Source organism: Lycorma delicatula, chromosome 2 (assembly GCF_047948215.1).
Source record: "Lycorma delicatula isolate Av1 chromosome 2, ASM4794821v1, whole genome shotgun sequence".
Lineage (NCBI taxonomy): Eukaryota > Metazoa > Arthropoda > Insecta > Hemiptera > Fulgoridae > Lycorma > Lycorma delicatula.
This window is the reverse complement of record NC_134456.1, coordinates 42,738,577-42,753,534: the sequence shown is the minus strand read 5'-3', so window position 1 is coordinate 42,753,534 and position 14,958 is coordinate 42,738,577. Positions and strand designations below refer to the sequence as shown.

Here is a 14,958-nt window from a genome sequence, read left to right as displayed (position 1 = left end):
TATCCATAGACATCAAATTTCCCTATCCATAAACTGATAAAAAAGGAGTGAATTTATTTCGTAGAGTGAAATTGCTTTATTTGAAAACTACACTTAAGTTGTCCAAAGTGATATAAAGGTACTGTGAATATCCTTTATTTATCGTGCAGTTTTAAAATAATTTTCAGACAAATAAACTGATTGTTGTTTTTAATAAGTTAACAGCGTCAAATGCACAGCTTCAGATAAACTGCTACAGCATATCTTTTTCAGTGAAATTGACCCAGTAGTTTAGAAAATTTTCGGACCACAAATGTTATACATAGGCGTATAAAATATATATATATATATAAAATTTATATTAATTATACATAGGCCTACATAAGGAAATTTTATGTTCGTACTCGTATCTCAAAACGTAAAGAAAATTCAATTTCACACCCCATTCGCAGCATGCGACCGAAAGTAGTAAACTATTTTTCTATGTATAGCAGGTAATATAACTAAAGTAACTGTAGTAATGGTGAAGTAACTATATATTTTGTTAAACAATAAAGTCAGTAAAATAGTTTAACATCCCTAAATTGATGAAGAAAGTACCAAATTAAAAAAAAAAATTCCAACTTTTTTAAAATTAGAATTTATTTGAAATCAATAATAAATTTTGGTTAAAAAAACTGCATAACTTGACTGGTGTAGTTGAAAAAGCTATACAATTCATTACCAGCTTTATTTTTTTAATCAATCTATTGAATTACATTTACCATCTTAGACTTGTTACGTCTATAACATATGAAACATCAGTCAGAGTTTTTGTCTCTGAGAATATTGATGGGTCAGTTTTTGTGAGGAATGGTTTAAATTTAGAGCTAAATATTAAATGTACTGCCAGAGGATTTGTATTTCAGTGGCCAAAATATTTCAGACTCTGTGAAGAAGGTGGTCCAAAGTTCTTGTAAAAGAAGTTGCCTATGGTAAAACCATCAGTTAATTCCCTTATAGTTGTTTAGAAGATGGTGTTTTCTATTTACCTTCCGCTATTAGATCTTAACTTTGCCAAAGGGTGAAAGATTAAAAGTTATTAGATGATTCTATAATTGTTTGTTATGTTCAAAAACAAATTAGCATTTCAAAAAGAATCAAATTTTCTTTTCAATTTAACAGAATCTATTTCAAATAAAAACAGTCACTTAGATGATATTTTTTTCTGTCCTGGTTGAAGTTATATTTTATTACTTGATGTTTTTACCATTATCATACATGAGTTGGGTTTGATATGGTAATTTTTATATTTTCTTTTTACTACTTTCAAAAAAGATCTTTTTTAATTTTCTTTTGAATCAATTTATAATAATTATTTGTTGTATTTGTAACATTAATAAGACTCGCAAAAACTAACAAAAATGTATTATAAAATGTTATTTATATTACTTAAATAAATAATGTTACAGAGATAAACTGTTTCAACATATACATTGAATAACATTGCTTTATCTATATGTACTATTAATTTACTTAACTGTATTTCTTTTCAATTATTCTATTTTTATATTTTTTGGGTTTATTTATGAACAGTTATCAATAAATTATATTTACTCCTTAACTTATGAGCATATTTCAAATAGAAACAAAAATAATAAATTACCTTTTGTTTAAGAATTTCCTTAAGATATGATGTATATATACATTTGAAAAATTGGGCAACTGACCTTGTTCAAAGAACAGGGAGTATATAAGCTGCTGTGTTATCCAATAAGGAAATTAAACAGACGTGGAGTCTAATCTGATTTGAAACAGCTGTATTCATTCAGTTGTGGCTCTAGTGATAGTTTTATTTATCTTCTCACTTATCCATAATAAACAAAGATAAGTAGACCATGTATAGATTTTTTAAATATTGTATTGTTTTATGTGTAGTTGGGATGTCATTTGTGAAGTCGGATGAGTTAATAAAGTAAGTACAATTCAGTTATATTACATAATTAAAATATCTGTTAAAAATATCACAGTATTCTAATTAGTGTCTTAGAGCATACAAAATATTTAATAAAGATTCTATTAAAACTCATTTATGAGCATTAAAATATTCTTTCCTGTTAAACTATAAAAAAATATTTTAATAAGAAATGGCCATTTATCATAAAAAAGTTGTCAAATCTTTGAAAATAATTTTACAAGAAATTATTCTTATATAAATGGCAATATTAATTAAATTCTTTAATTGCTGAGACTTATATATTTTACAACCAGTTTTAAGAATAATAACAATAACAAAATAAATAATTTATTTTTTTGTTATATTTTGTAATTATAAATATAATTTTTATTGCAAAACTATGTTTTTTTGGTGTAATCTCTGAAAATAGGCACAAAAGTGATTGAAAGCATTATGATAAAGTTTTTAAATTTTACAATTATTCTGGAAATATTATTAGGTTTTAAATAATTTATTAACATACAAGAAATACTTCACTTATGTCACTGGTCACTCAACTTCAATGGCCTAAATTAGCTGCATAATTGAGGCAGTATCAATTGTGATTGCTTTGTATCACTTTTGGTGAAAGTGTTGAAAAACTGATGGCACAGAAAATAGTTAAAAATTTGTTTACTTTAAATAGAGTAGTTAATGAGGTAACCTCATTCTTTCTCTGTAAACTAAACAATTTTCTAATCTGAAAGTTAATTACAATTAAAAAAAATCAGAAAATAAAATATGTGTTACTATTTCATCTATAATAGTACCTTATAATTATTTATAAGAATAATTCAACACTGGAATTTTGACAACTATCAAAATTTCAGTGATAGATATTATAAATCAATTTTTAGTGTGTGAAAAATGCCAGCCTGGTTGGGATTAGAATCTCATTTCTAATTTAAACCCAGTGTCTTCTATTTCAATAATTGTTTTCTGTGACTTAAGAAAGGCCATTGAATGCAATATCTGCAACTTCAATCACCACAATTTCTTGCTCAGATTATCAAAATGTATGCATGAAGTTTTAGTTAGATACACATGTATAAAAACTGTTCTTTCTCCAAAGCATAATGTTTCACCATCTTTTCCATAACAGAGACCAGTCTTTTTTACAGTTAGTTAATTTTAGGACATTAAGTTAAAAAAAAACTATTCTTGTTTTTAATAATATAGTGTGTACCCAAAAGAAAAATTGTACAATTATCTTAAATTTTATATTGTGTTTATCATAAGAAAACAATTAAAAAAAAATTGCTTTCTAAATGTGCCAAACTGAGATTCAAAAGATCTTTTATAACATTGATTCTCAAACTTTTTCGCCTACCACCTACATTGAGAATCAAAAATTTTCTATCCCTCCAGAATTTTTTAACTTACCACCTTCTTTTTGTTTTCTTTTCCCCCTCCCATAGGCCGGACCCACAATTAAGTATAATGTAGCCCAGGAGAGTGTCCATTACTCTTAACAGGCCTTCCTGCCTACTGGCTTAACATCCGGCATGGCAGGTCAGCCCGTCAGTTAGATCTTATATTTGTACCTGCCGCTAACCCCCAGTGTAGGGATGCCAGATCCAGCTATGCCGATCCTGACATTCTCACACTAGAGACCTAGTCTTTTATGTATGTGCCTTGGCCTCTAATGGAGAACCCTCATTACCACTTGTTAAAAACAGGTGTAAACATAAACTTACACATGTTAAAAGCAATAGTTGCAATTGGTATTTTTAAGATGTGTTCTTAAAAACAGCAATTGCAATTATTGTTTTTATACGTGCCATATCCTATTTTGAGTTGAAACTTAGATTTTAATTGAGAGCAATTAAAATGGTTATTTAATCATATTTGGAACTATTAATGAAAATACTTTACAAGCTTTAATTTTTTTATTTTTATATGTTTCTGTAAGCCTCTTGGTTGCAAAGTTAAAGTAGTTTAAATACAATTATTTTTTTCATAAAATATAGGTGTCCTTTTCATTTTTTATACTAGTATAGTAAGTATTTAATCAGCTATCGCCTTCCTAGACCGCCTGAACACCCCCAATTTTCTGTGGCCTTCCACCACCCCCCATGAAGGTCTCCAGTACCTACAAGGAGGTGTTATCACCCACTTTGAGAACAAATGTTTTAGAAGTTTTATTCTGCTCATCAATATATTATTATTTATCTGTGTTATTGACAATGCCCATTTTGAGATGGTTATTTAATCTGTTTAGGTTATCCTTTAACAACACATTACCCTTGACATGGGTGATTTACAAATCACGTAATAGAAAAATTAGTGTAGAAGTGTATCTATTAGCAGGTGATTTCATTATATTTACAGATAAAGATATTTAAGTTGTGTGTTTTACATTGTAGTATATTAATTAAAACTTATATAAGTATATTACTAACATAAAATATATAATGAATAACACAACTCATGCCATCTCAGACAGATATTTTTAATTCTTTTTTTCTTCAGTCATTTGACTGCTTTGATCAGCTCTCCAAGATTCCCTATATAATGCCAGTCATTTCATTTCGGTATCTCCCTACATCCTACATCCCTAACAATTTGTCTTGCATATTCCAAACGTTGCCTGCCTGCACAATTTTTCCCATCTACCTGTTCCTCCAATATCAAAGCGACTATTCCAGGATGCCGTAATATGTGACCTATAAGTCTGTCTCTTCTTTTACCTATATTTTTCCAAATGCTTCTTTCTTCATCTATTTGCCGCAACACCTCTTCATTTGTCACTTTATCCACCCATCTGATTTTTAACATTCTCCTATAGTACCACATTTCAAAGCTTCTAATCTTTTCTTCTCTGATACTCCGATCGTCCAAATTTCACTTCCATATAAAGCGACACGCCAAACATATACTTTCAAAAATCTTTTCCTGACATTTAAATTGATTTTTGATGTAAACAAATTATATTTCTGACTGAAGGCTCGTTTCGCCTCTGCTATTCAGCATTTTATATCGCTCCTGCTTCATCCATCTTTAGTAATTCTACATCCCAAATAACTAAATTCTTCTACCTCCATAATCTTTTCTCCTCCTATTTTCACATTCAGTGGTCCATCTTTGTTATTTCTATTACATTTCATTATTTTCGTGTTGTTCTTGTTTATTTTCATGTGGTAGTTCTTGCATAGGACTTCATCCATGCCATTCATTGGTTTGTTCTAAATCCTTTTTACAATCAGCTAGAACTACTATATCATCAGCAAATCGTAGCATCTTTATCTTTTCACCTTGTACTGTTACTCCGAATCTAAATTGTTCTTTAACATCATTAACTGCTAGTTCTATGTAAAGATTAAAAAGTAACGGGGATAGGGAACAGCCTTGTCGGACTCCCTTACTTATTACGGCTTCTTTCTTATGTTCTTCAATTATTAATGTTATGGTTTGGTTCCTGTAAATTTTAGCAATTGTTCTTCTATCTCTGTATTTGAACCCTAATTTTTTTAAAATGCTGAACATTTTATTCCAGTCTATGTTATCAAATGCCTTTTCTGAGTCTATAAATGTCAAGTATGTTGGTTTGTTTTTCTTTAGTCTTCCTTCTATTATTAATCTGAGTGTTAAAATTGCTTCTCTTGTTCCTATATTCCTATACTTTTCCTGAAACCAAATTGGTCTTCTCCTAACACTTCTTCCACTCTCCTCTCCGTTCTTCTACACAGAATTCTACTTATATTTTTGATGCATGAATAGTTATGCTAATTGTTCTGTAATCTTCTAATTTATGTTCTCCTGCTTTCTTTGGTATCATGACAATAAAACTCTTCTTGAAGTCTGACGGAACTTTCCCTTTTTTGTAAATATTACACATCACGTAGTATAATCCATCTATTGCTTCTTCACCTGCTCTGTGCAGTAATTCTGCAGGTATCCCATTATCACAGGAACCTTTCTGCCATTCAAACCATTAATGTTCTATTAAATTCAGATCTCAGTATTGCATCTCCCTTTTCATCCTCTTCGACTTCTTCATCTTCCTCTATAACACCAGTTTCTAATTCATTCCCTCCATATAAACTGTTCAATATATTCCACCCACATATCGACCTTTTCTTTTATATTATAAATTGGTATACCATCTTTATTTAACACATTAGATTTTAATTTATGTACCACAAAATTTTCCTTAATTTTCCTGTATGCTTCATCTATTTTACCAGTGATCATTTCTCTTTGTACTTGTGAACACTTTTCTTTAATCCACTCTTCTTTTGATAATTTGCACTTCCTGTTTGTAGTATTTCTTAATTGTCGATAGTTCCTTTTACCTTCTTCATCGTCAGTATTTTTATACTTTCTACGTTCATACATCAGCTGCAATATATCCTTCGATATTCAAGGTTTTCTACCAGTTCTCTTTGTTTTGCCTAAGTTTGCTTCTGCTGATTTAAGAATCTTCTTTTTAACATTCTCCCATTCTTCTTCTGTATTTTCTACCTCATCATTTTTACTCGCTGCTCTTGTGACGTCCTCCTCAAAAATCTTCTTTACCTCCTCTTCCTCAAGCTTCTCTAAATTCCACCGATTAATCTTTTCTTCAGGTTTTTAAACCCCAATCTACATTTCAGTATCACTAAATTATGATTGCTATCAAAGTCTGCTCCAGGATATGCTTTGCAGTTGAGGATTTGTAAATCTTTGTTTAACCGTGATATAATCTATTTGATGCCTTATAGTATCACCAGGTTTTTTCCATTTGTGTATTTTTCTGTTACGATTTTTAAAATGGTTTTGGCAATTACTAAATTATACTTTGTGGAAAACTCAATAAGTCAGTCCCCTCTATCATTCCTTTTGCCCAGCCTGTATTCACCCACAATATTTCCTTCCTTGCCTTTTCCGATGCTTGAATTTTAATATCCAAATATTATTAAATTTTCATCCCCTTTTATGTTTTTAATTGTTTCATCAATTTCTTTGTATACACACTCTACCTCATCATCATCATGGGCACTTGTAGGCATATAGACTTAATAATCATTGTCGATTTTGATTTTATCCTTATTACAATGATTCTATCGCTAAGCTTTTTGAAATACTTTATTTTCTTCCCTATGTTCTTGTTCTTTATGAAACCTACTCCTGTCTGCCTTTTATTTCACACTGAGTTAATTATTCTAAAATCATCTGACCAAAAGTCCAAAAAAAAAAAAATTATTCCAGTAACAAAAATACGCATTATATATTAACTGTCACAAAAAACTTTTAGAAATGGAAGTTGGTTTGAAAACTAAAAATAAAAGACTGTATTATACACAAACAAAAAGCAAAAATAAACACAAAAGTTCAGAAGAGCGCAAGTTAAACTGCAGTAAACCCAAATAAATATTCTTGGGTTGACTGGAGTCATATTCAAATGCAAAGAACACATCCAAACATTTCAGTTACAAATTGGAAATCATCTTGTTATAACGCTACAAGAATATTACCAATTATACGCATTTATATTTGGCATTGAACACAAAAAAATGTGGTCAGCACACATGAATGCCATAGATTTTTAAACTATTATTGTTGCATTAGAGATCTATAATTTAAGATTTTGTTAGCTCTGTATTGTTGTTTAATATACAGTAAAAATTATGTTATAATAATAATAATAATAATAATAATAATACAGAAGAAAAGAAATTATTGTTGTAGATGTTTGCAAATGCACCAAATTTTATTACATTACATTAAATGAACAAGTACAGAGCAAATAAAATCAATTAGAGATTAGATATAATGATGTTTTGTCATGCACATCAATAAATGCAGTTATCTATCGAAGTAGATAAACATTTTGTTTGAAGGAATAATATTTTGATTACAGTGAATCAAATGGTTTCACATTGTTCAACTTCACAACAATATGTGATTTAGATGGCTGGACAGAACAGTCTGATGTAGTTCGAGAAGTTGGGATGTCAAAAGCAGTAATAACTTTACAAAAAACACAATTATTTCAAAGAGCAATCGTGTTTACTCTTCTTAATCCTCAACCAAATGGAGCAGGATTTGCTGGAGTCAGAACAAATACACAACTAAATCTTACAGATTATTCCAAAGTAGTACTGTACTTACGAGGTCAGGGACAAAATTCTGGTTACAAAGTTGTTCTCAGACATAAAAACCAAAATAATGAGCCTTTTCCATCTTATGAACAAATGTTTCAGGTGAGTTTGCTTAGTTTTTATATGCTAGATTTATGAGGTTTGTAAGGAATGTTCTCAACTGATAAAGAAAACACAAATTCTCAATTTTTCTTCAATGTACTCATCTTGCAGTTCAATACATTTTGATCAACAACTTTTCAACCTTTTATGATTTTTACAACTCCCCAAAATAAGTGGTTGTCTCAACATTGACCTCATAATTTAAAACGTTTCTTCATCCACTGAGCCATTTCTTCAGGTTTAGGTTGAGGAAGTAATCGCTGGGATCCAAATCTGATGACTACACAGGACACAGTATCCACATGCATTAGCATGTGAAAGAGGTCATGAAGTTTTACATAATCAAAGATGTGTGTGCTGGAGCATTATCATGGTGATAGCTGGTGATGTAAACATAGTTAAATTTAGCCTGAATAGCACCGTTCAATTGGTCCAGTAGTGAAGCATAATAATCCCTGGTGATATTCCTGCCCTTTTCCAGACAGTCTGTGAGCACTACAACATGAGAATCTAAAAAAACAGCAATCATGTCTTTTCCTGCAGATGGAACCATTTTCACTTTTGCCTACTCCTATCCTCTGTTTGTTCTCTGGCATGAAATTGTGAATCCATGTTTCATCTAATTCAGGGTGTTGAACTTAAAAGAGGCCCCATCACTTAGTTTTTTTCATAAATAATAGTTTATTGGAAAACATTTACATAAGGTATTGAAAATGATGTCCATTCACTTCTATGAACTTGTCAACATGTTTGACCATGTTCCTGGCTACTCTTGTTAACTGTACCCTGTATTTTTCCTGGATGTCATTGGTAATGTTTGGTTTAATTGTTTTGGGGTGTGTGGATTGCTGCTATAAACAATTTTTTTTTAAAGTAACTCCACAGAAAGAAGTCTGAACTAGTTAGATCAGGGAATCTTGGTGATCACAGTCCTTTCAGTCATGTAGATACTCTTACACTAAGGCTATGAACTGTTTGATAATTTATTGGTAGACAACAGCAGCCTCAGTGTTTTCAAAAGACAAGGGGCCTATTATTCGTCGCCTTGAAATCACACACCGTATGTCTATTTTTTGTGGGTGTAGGGGAGATTCAAAGAAAACGTGTGGGTTTTCAGTACTGGGGTCAGTAGTTCTGACTGTCAATATACCCACCAAGTTGAAATCATACTTCATCTGTGAAAAATATTTGATCTAAAATCACAATGTTGCTTTTAATGAAGTTCTTGAACTATTGACAGTAGTGTGAACCCTTTTAGTAGAATCAGCATTAGTTAGCCCATAGAAAACCTGTAATCGATGCAAATAACATTTCAGCATTTTTCTCAGTGTAGTGTGGACTGAACCCAGTGAAATATTGTTTACCCAGCTTACTCTTCACAAAAATTTATGAAGAGATCTTGTAACTGCTGCCACTTTAACGTCTTTTACAACCTGCGTTGTTAAAACTGACCTGTGTTGGGTACGTTTCTGGTCTAACACTTTTTTCATGAATTTTTTTAAATAACTTCAGAATAACACTTTTCTCTAGTGCTTCCTTTTCAAATTTTTCCCTGAACATTTGCTGATACACAACATGAGATTTCATTTCTAATAAGTTTTCATCACGAATACCCGTTCGTCAGAGTTAACCGCATTTTAACAAACAATACTTGATTGTGCAACCTTGTTCAAAAGCCAGTGCTTAACATAGACTAGCAGTACTCAAATGTGCAGGCAATAAACAGTCCTCCTATCCCAGCTCCAGTCATACCAACATCATCCATATTATTTCACCCATCTCACACCATTATATGGATTTTAATGAAAATATGTATTTACTGAGTGATGGGATCTCTTTGAACGTCCAGTATTATAAAACGTTGAAGAAACTTAGCGGAATCACATAAACCTATTTCATACCTAAAACGTTGTGTAAAATGTTATAGAGACAGACTATCAAGATGTTTGCGATATCAGAAAACTCACGTACCTTCAGTCAGCAATCATTTAATACGCCTTGATGGATTTTTATGTGACAATTTTGTTGGTTGTAGTGGTTTTTGATTGTCTCAACCATCCATCAACTTAAATTCATGTACGGCCATGTTAAAATTTAACAGACTAATTTTTTACTGTTGAAAACAAAGCAAAAAATCTTTTAAAGTGGCATCTTCCTCTTTTTGTATGCCCTTAAACAGTTATAAGATTTAATCCCGTTGTCAGTTTTAAATTAAACAGCTTTATTTTAAATAAATTTAAAGTAGGTACTGTGTGTGTTTCTGAATGAATATTGTGATTTTAAAGTTATGTAATATTTATTAAGTTTTACTCTCATTGGTAAATTATACATTACTGAAAGAGCAATTCAAACAGCTTTTCCTATAATTCGTCACAAGGCACACATCTAGTTGATAGGAAAATTCATCCTGTACTTCAATCAGCAAGTCTGGATTAATTGATGTGACAACTGCTTCAGTCCTGTGTCTCAAGATGGGTAGGTCAGCTGGTAATGGTGGCACATACACTTGTTACTTTATAAACCCCTAAAGAAAAAAAAATCACATGGGGTCAGATTGGGCAAATGTGGACACCATGGCAAACAAGCCCTGTCATCTGGTCCACGGCGACCAGTCCAACAGTCAGGGACAATTTCATTCAACCAGTCATGTACAATGTTATGCCAGAAAGGAGGCACACCATCTTGTTGCCAAATAAAGTTCTGGGGTTTGTATTGCAGTTGAGAAAAGAGCCATAGGTGTTGTATATCAGGATAGTTCATTCCAGACACACTTGTTTCTGCAAAAAAGAATGGCCCATAAATATGCTGTCAGGATATGGCACAGAAAACATTCAGTTTTGGGGAGTCTCATTCACTCTGCAAATGCTCTTACACGTTCAACATTGTCTTCAGACACACTTGGTCATCCTGCACTCTCCCCTTTACAAATCCAACTAGTGGTTTCAAATTGTGAAACAATTGGGAGATCACAACGGAATGCACGTCTAACGGTAATTACAGATTCACACTTTGTTTTCTGTTGGGGGGTTGCCAACTTTGCTACGAGCGCTTTCAAGAGGAAGGTACAGGAAACAATTTATGAGCTTACAGCTAAAATTTTTTGAATTGCTTTTCATTTCATATACAACTAATCAATGTACATGAAAGCTGAGAAATATATGTAGCTGTAAAACCTCAATATTCATTTTGAAACGGACAGTATTTTATTACAGCTTCAACTTCAATTTTGTCCATTTTTCAGAAAATTTCGAAACTTGTTTACTTGATTGTTACAAAAAAAGCAACTAAAGCATGCATCTGAAACTTCATAACATGCCATCTAAAGGAACATACTTGACAAATATCATAATCATTTGGTCATACTTGCGCCATCTTTTATCAAGCTGAGAATTTTCCACATGATCTTGATAGTAACTTTTAGAATCTAATATAATCAAACTTACATCTATGAAATAACAACGGAAGAAGAGATCAAAGATAAGGAAAACTGTTGGGTAGTATGAAAAGAGTTGTTTACTTTAAAACATCAGTACTAGACAAATAACCCACCTGAGGATAACTCAAGGCCCCTCCAGGCAGTAGGCATCCTTCCCACACACATTCCTCAGATGAGAGAATCTTTACACAGATGAATCAATGATTGTGTGTTGATCTATTTAATTATGCAAACAGAGATTGCTTTTTTCAAAGCCAACCAAGTATAGGATTCCTTAAAGCACAACCACCCTTGGAATTGGGTAAGATACAGAAGTATCCAACTGAACTACAGACCTCCATTGGAGGTCTAGGAAAAGTATAATTATAATTTTCAGATAGTCCTAAATCAAAAATCCTTACAAAAACTTCACATTGCATTGTCAGGTGTGGTGAGGTCAGAGCTTTTTGCTGGCCAAGGCAATTGAGCTGGTAACTCTTCTCACCCACATCTGATCCAGCAATTCAGATGAATTTCATTAAGGCGTCTGTGGACATTCAAAGCAAAATGCACTGAAACACTGTCTTCCTGATGTCAGTGATCCCTTTTGCCATTAATTCTGGAAACAACCACTTGTTGATCATTCTCAGATAACTGTGTTGATTAACTGCGCCATTGAAAAAATAAGGACCAAGGAGATATTCAGCTCTCATCCCAACCCAAATCATAACATGAGGCTAATGGTGTTCAATTTCCTCAAAAGAGTAAGGATTGTCTTTCACCCAGAAAAAAAACGTACGTGTACATGGATTTCAATAAATCTCATTTCAAAAAGCATGAGAGCTTTGATAAATCTCACACTTGTCTTAGAACTTGACGATCTTTTTATCGTTTGCTCTCTGAAAGCTTTAAAGCAATACTGACATGCATAAACATGTCGATCAAGATCATTGTCACTCAACATATTAACTGTGGCTGGACAAAAACATTTAACTTGTAAGTCCTTACACATATGGTCTGCAGAACGTTTGTATGTTGATATCATTACTGGTTGTTGAATCAGTGCCTCTACAACAGCACATATCTCAGCTCTGGTGATTGGCCTCTCACTGAGTGGTGCATCAAGAACACTTCCCATTGCAAAAGCATTCTTCTTCCATGTCAGTAGCGTTTGCTGTAATAGTGACGATTTCCCAAAACACACAAAGAAGACATTCATAACCAGCATCTGGACGTTGGTTGGCCCCCACAGAAAAGCCAACAAACACTCTTCAACAATGAATGCACTCGTATCTGCCATCGTTCCACATTAGACTACGACTAAGGTCATCCCACCATGCATGAACACACTGGACCATCCCCATCACAGCTTATCCTCCCCACTTTTTCCAGCAGCAGTGAGTGATATCAGTGATGAGAACTGGCAGCAGTAGAGGCCGATTAAGCTGGATTTATTACAGTGTAAAGGAACTTCCTGCCCACATACTATAGTTCCCTCATCTGCATTTAAAATATTCCTTCCAACCTGAACATAAACTACGCTTACAATACTTGACTTAACGAGTACTTGGATATTGTGCATAGTCTTTCCACAGTATTAGTTTGTAATTTCTGAAGTGGTAGCACCTTTATTCTCCAAATAAAAAAGATTTGATTTGTTTTTTTTTTTTTACTGAAGAAATAAATGTATCATGTAAAATTGGAAACCCAATGTTATTTTAATGTTGGCACCTGTTCTAGAGTGATTTTAAGTTTGGTGAGCACCAGTACATACAAGTAGATTTCATTTCTCTTATTTATTCTGACAATTTGATCATACATATTAGTATGAAATGAAGATAAGCTGGTATTTGTAAAAATTCAAAAAAGTTAAAATATTGTAAGGGTATGACTAGAAAAAATTTAAAAATATTTAGTTGTAAAATTAATAAGTCACACTGAAATACACAGTTCTGGGCTGAAAAGAAAAAATCTTTCAGGTCTTGTGATCTTTTTTGTAAGGATTTCTTATTTAAAACACTATTAGGCCTTGCCAAAGTATGATAAAGTTGATTACACAGAGCTTAGATCATGAGGCAGTAGCCTTAGTATGTAGCTGCATATCATTGTGACCTTTTTGTTTCTTTGTGGTATACTTTTTTTATTATGATAGTACCAGACTCTTAGGAGATCGTAACAGTATATTATGAAGTTACTTCACCCTCATCTAATCCAACTACCATAGCGGTATGTTTAATTTTATTACCTACATTAATTACTTTGGTGATTTGGAATCAGTTAATAAACATTTTTTTTTATGTGGTTGAATAGAATTGAACTATTCTATTGTATATAATAGATTTAATAGTCACTGTAAAGAGTGTAATCTCTTAATGCTGTTTATTTCTGAAAGATTTTTTGTGCATAAATTAAAAACATTACTGTTCATTTCCATTTTTAAATCACAAATTTTTAAGAGATACATGTAATTAAATTCTAAAAACTTTAGCTTGGTGAATAAATATATTTCTCCCTAGTTTTTAGCATTTTGTGTTTTACTTATTGATGGATGCAGCTGAAAATAAAATGTAAACCTCTTCCATCTGTTACTAACTTCCTCTTATGTGCTGTTTAAAACTGTCTATTTAGTAAAATGTGAGAATGCTTAATGTGTGAAATGCACTTGTTCATTAAGGAAAAAATAATGATGCAGTGTTAATTTAATTAATTTAAATTTTATAAGTTTAAAGACTAATGAGACTGAATACTTACTTAATTTTTTATTTTATATTTTTAAACAGGCTCCTTTGAGAAAATTTGACTCTGTAGAGCTGCCTCTTGATCAGTTTGAGCCATATTTTAGAGGAAGAAAACAAAATGACACTGAACCACTTGACACATCAAATATAACTAACTTTGAGATACAAATATATGGTGGTGTTTATTTACCTGTAAAACAGTATGGCACATCATCATTGGAAATAGATTGGATAAAAGCAGTGTAGTAGAACTGTTTTTATTGTATTGCTTTGGCATGTATATTATTAAAGACACACCATAATTTTTCAAGAAACGGTGAAATGAAATGTAGACTTTAATAATCTTTTACTTCAATTATTCATTAAAAATAAAAGTTATGATAAACTTAACAAATAGTTCTGTTTTCTTTATTTTCAATACTCACTTTCCTTTTAACTATTTGAATTGTATTTGCCAGCTAGAAAACATGTGTGTATTTATTTGAGAGGACGTTAATATCGACTGGTATTTTTTCCCTGACTTGAACTTTTATCTTAATTGATAAGAAGATTTATATTTTAGAATTATGATTTTTATTTACCCTATGGATTTCAGTGTAAAAAACACTTCTAATTAAATAATTTATTCACTGAGAAATTGTAGAATTAATGAGAAAATTTCTTAGG

The 14,958-nt window shown here is 31.7% G+C and overlaps 1 protein-coding gene across 2 annotated transcripts; it reads left to right on the top strand.

The window, feature by feature from the left end:
- The first annotated feature begins 11 nt into the window (after positions 1–11).
- LOC142318757 (uncharacterized) lies at positions 12–14,688 on the top strand. 2 transcript variants are annotated; one of them, XM_075355196.1, is made up of 4 exons: positions 12–118; positions 1,897–1,933; positions 7,797–8,139; positions 14,335–14,688. In XM_075355196.1, the coding sequence occupies exons 2-4, from the start codon at positions 1,902–1,904 to the stop codon at positions 14,536–14,538; spliced, it is 579 nt and encodes a 192-aa protein (XP_075211311.1). In that variant the 5' UTR covers positions 12–118; positions 1,897–1,901; the 3' UTR covers positions 14,539–14,688. The 2 variants fall into 2 exon arrangements, with proteins under 2 accessions (XP_075211311.1, XP_075211310.1); XM_075355195.1 differs by lacking the exon at positions 12–118 and having other exon boundaries at positions 1,649–1,933.
- Positions 14,689–14,958: the final 270 nt, after the last annotated feature.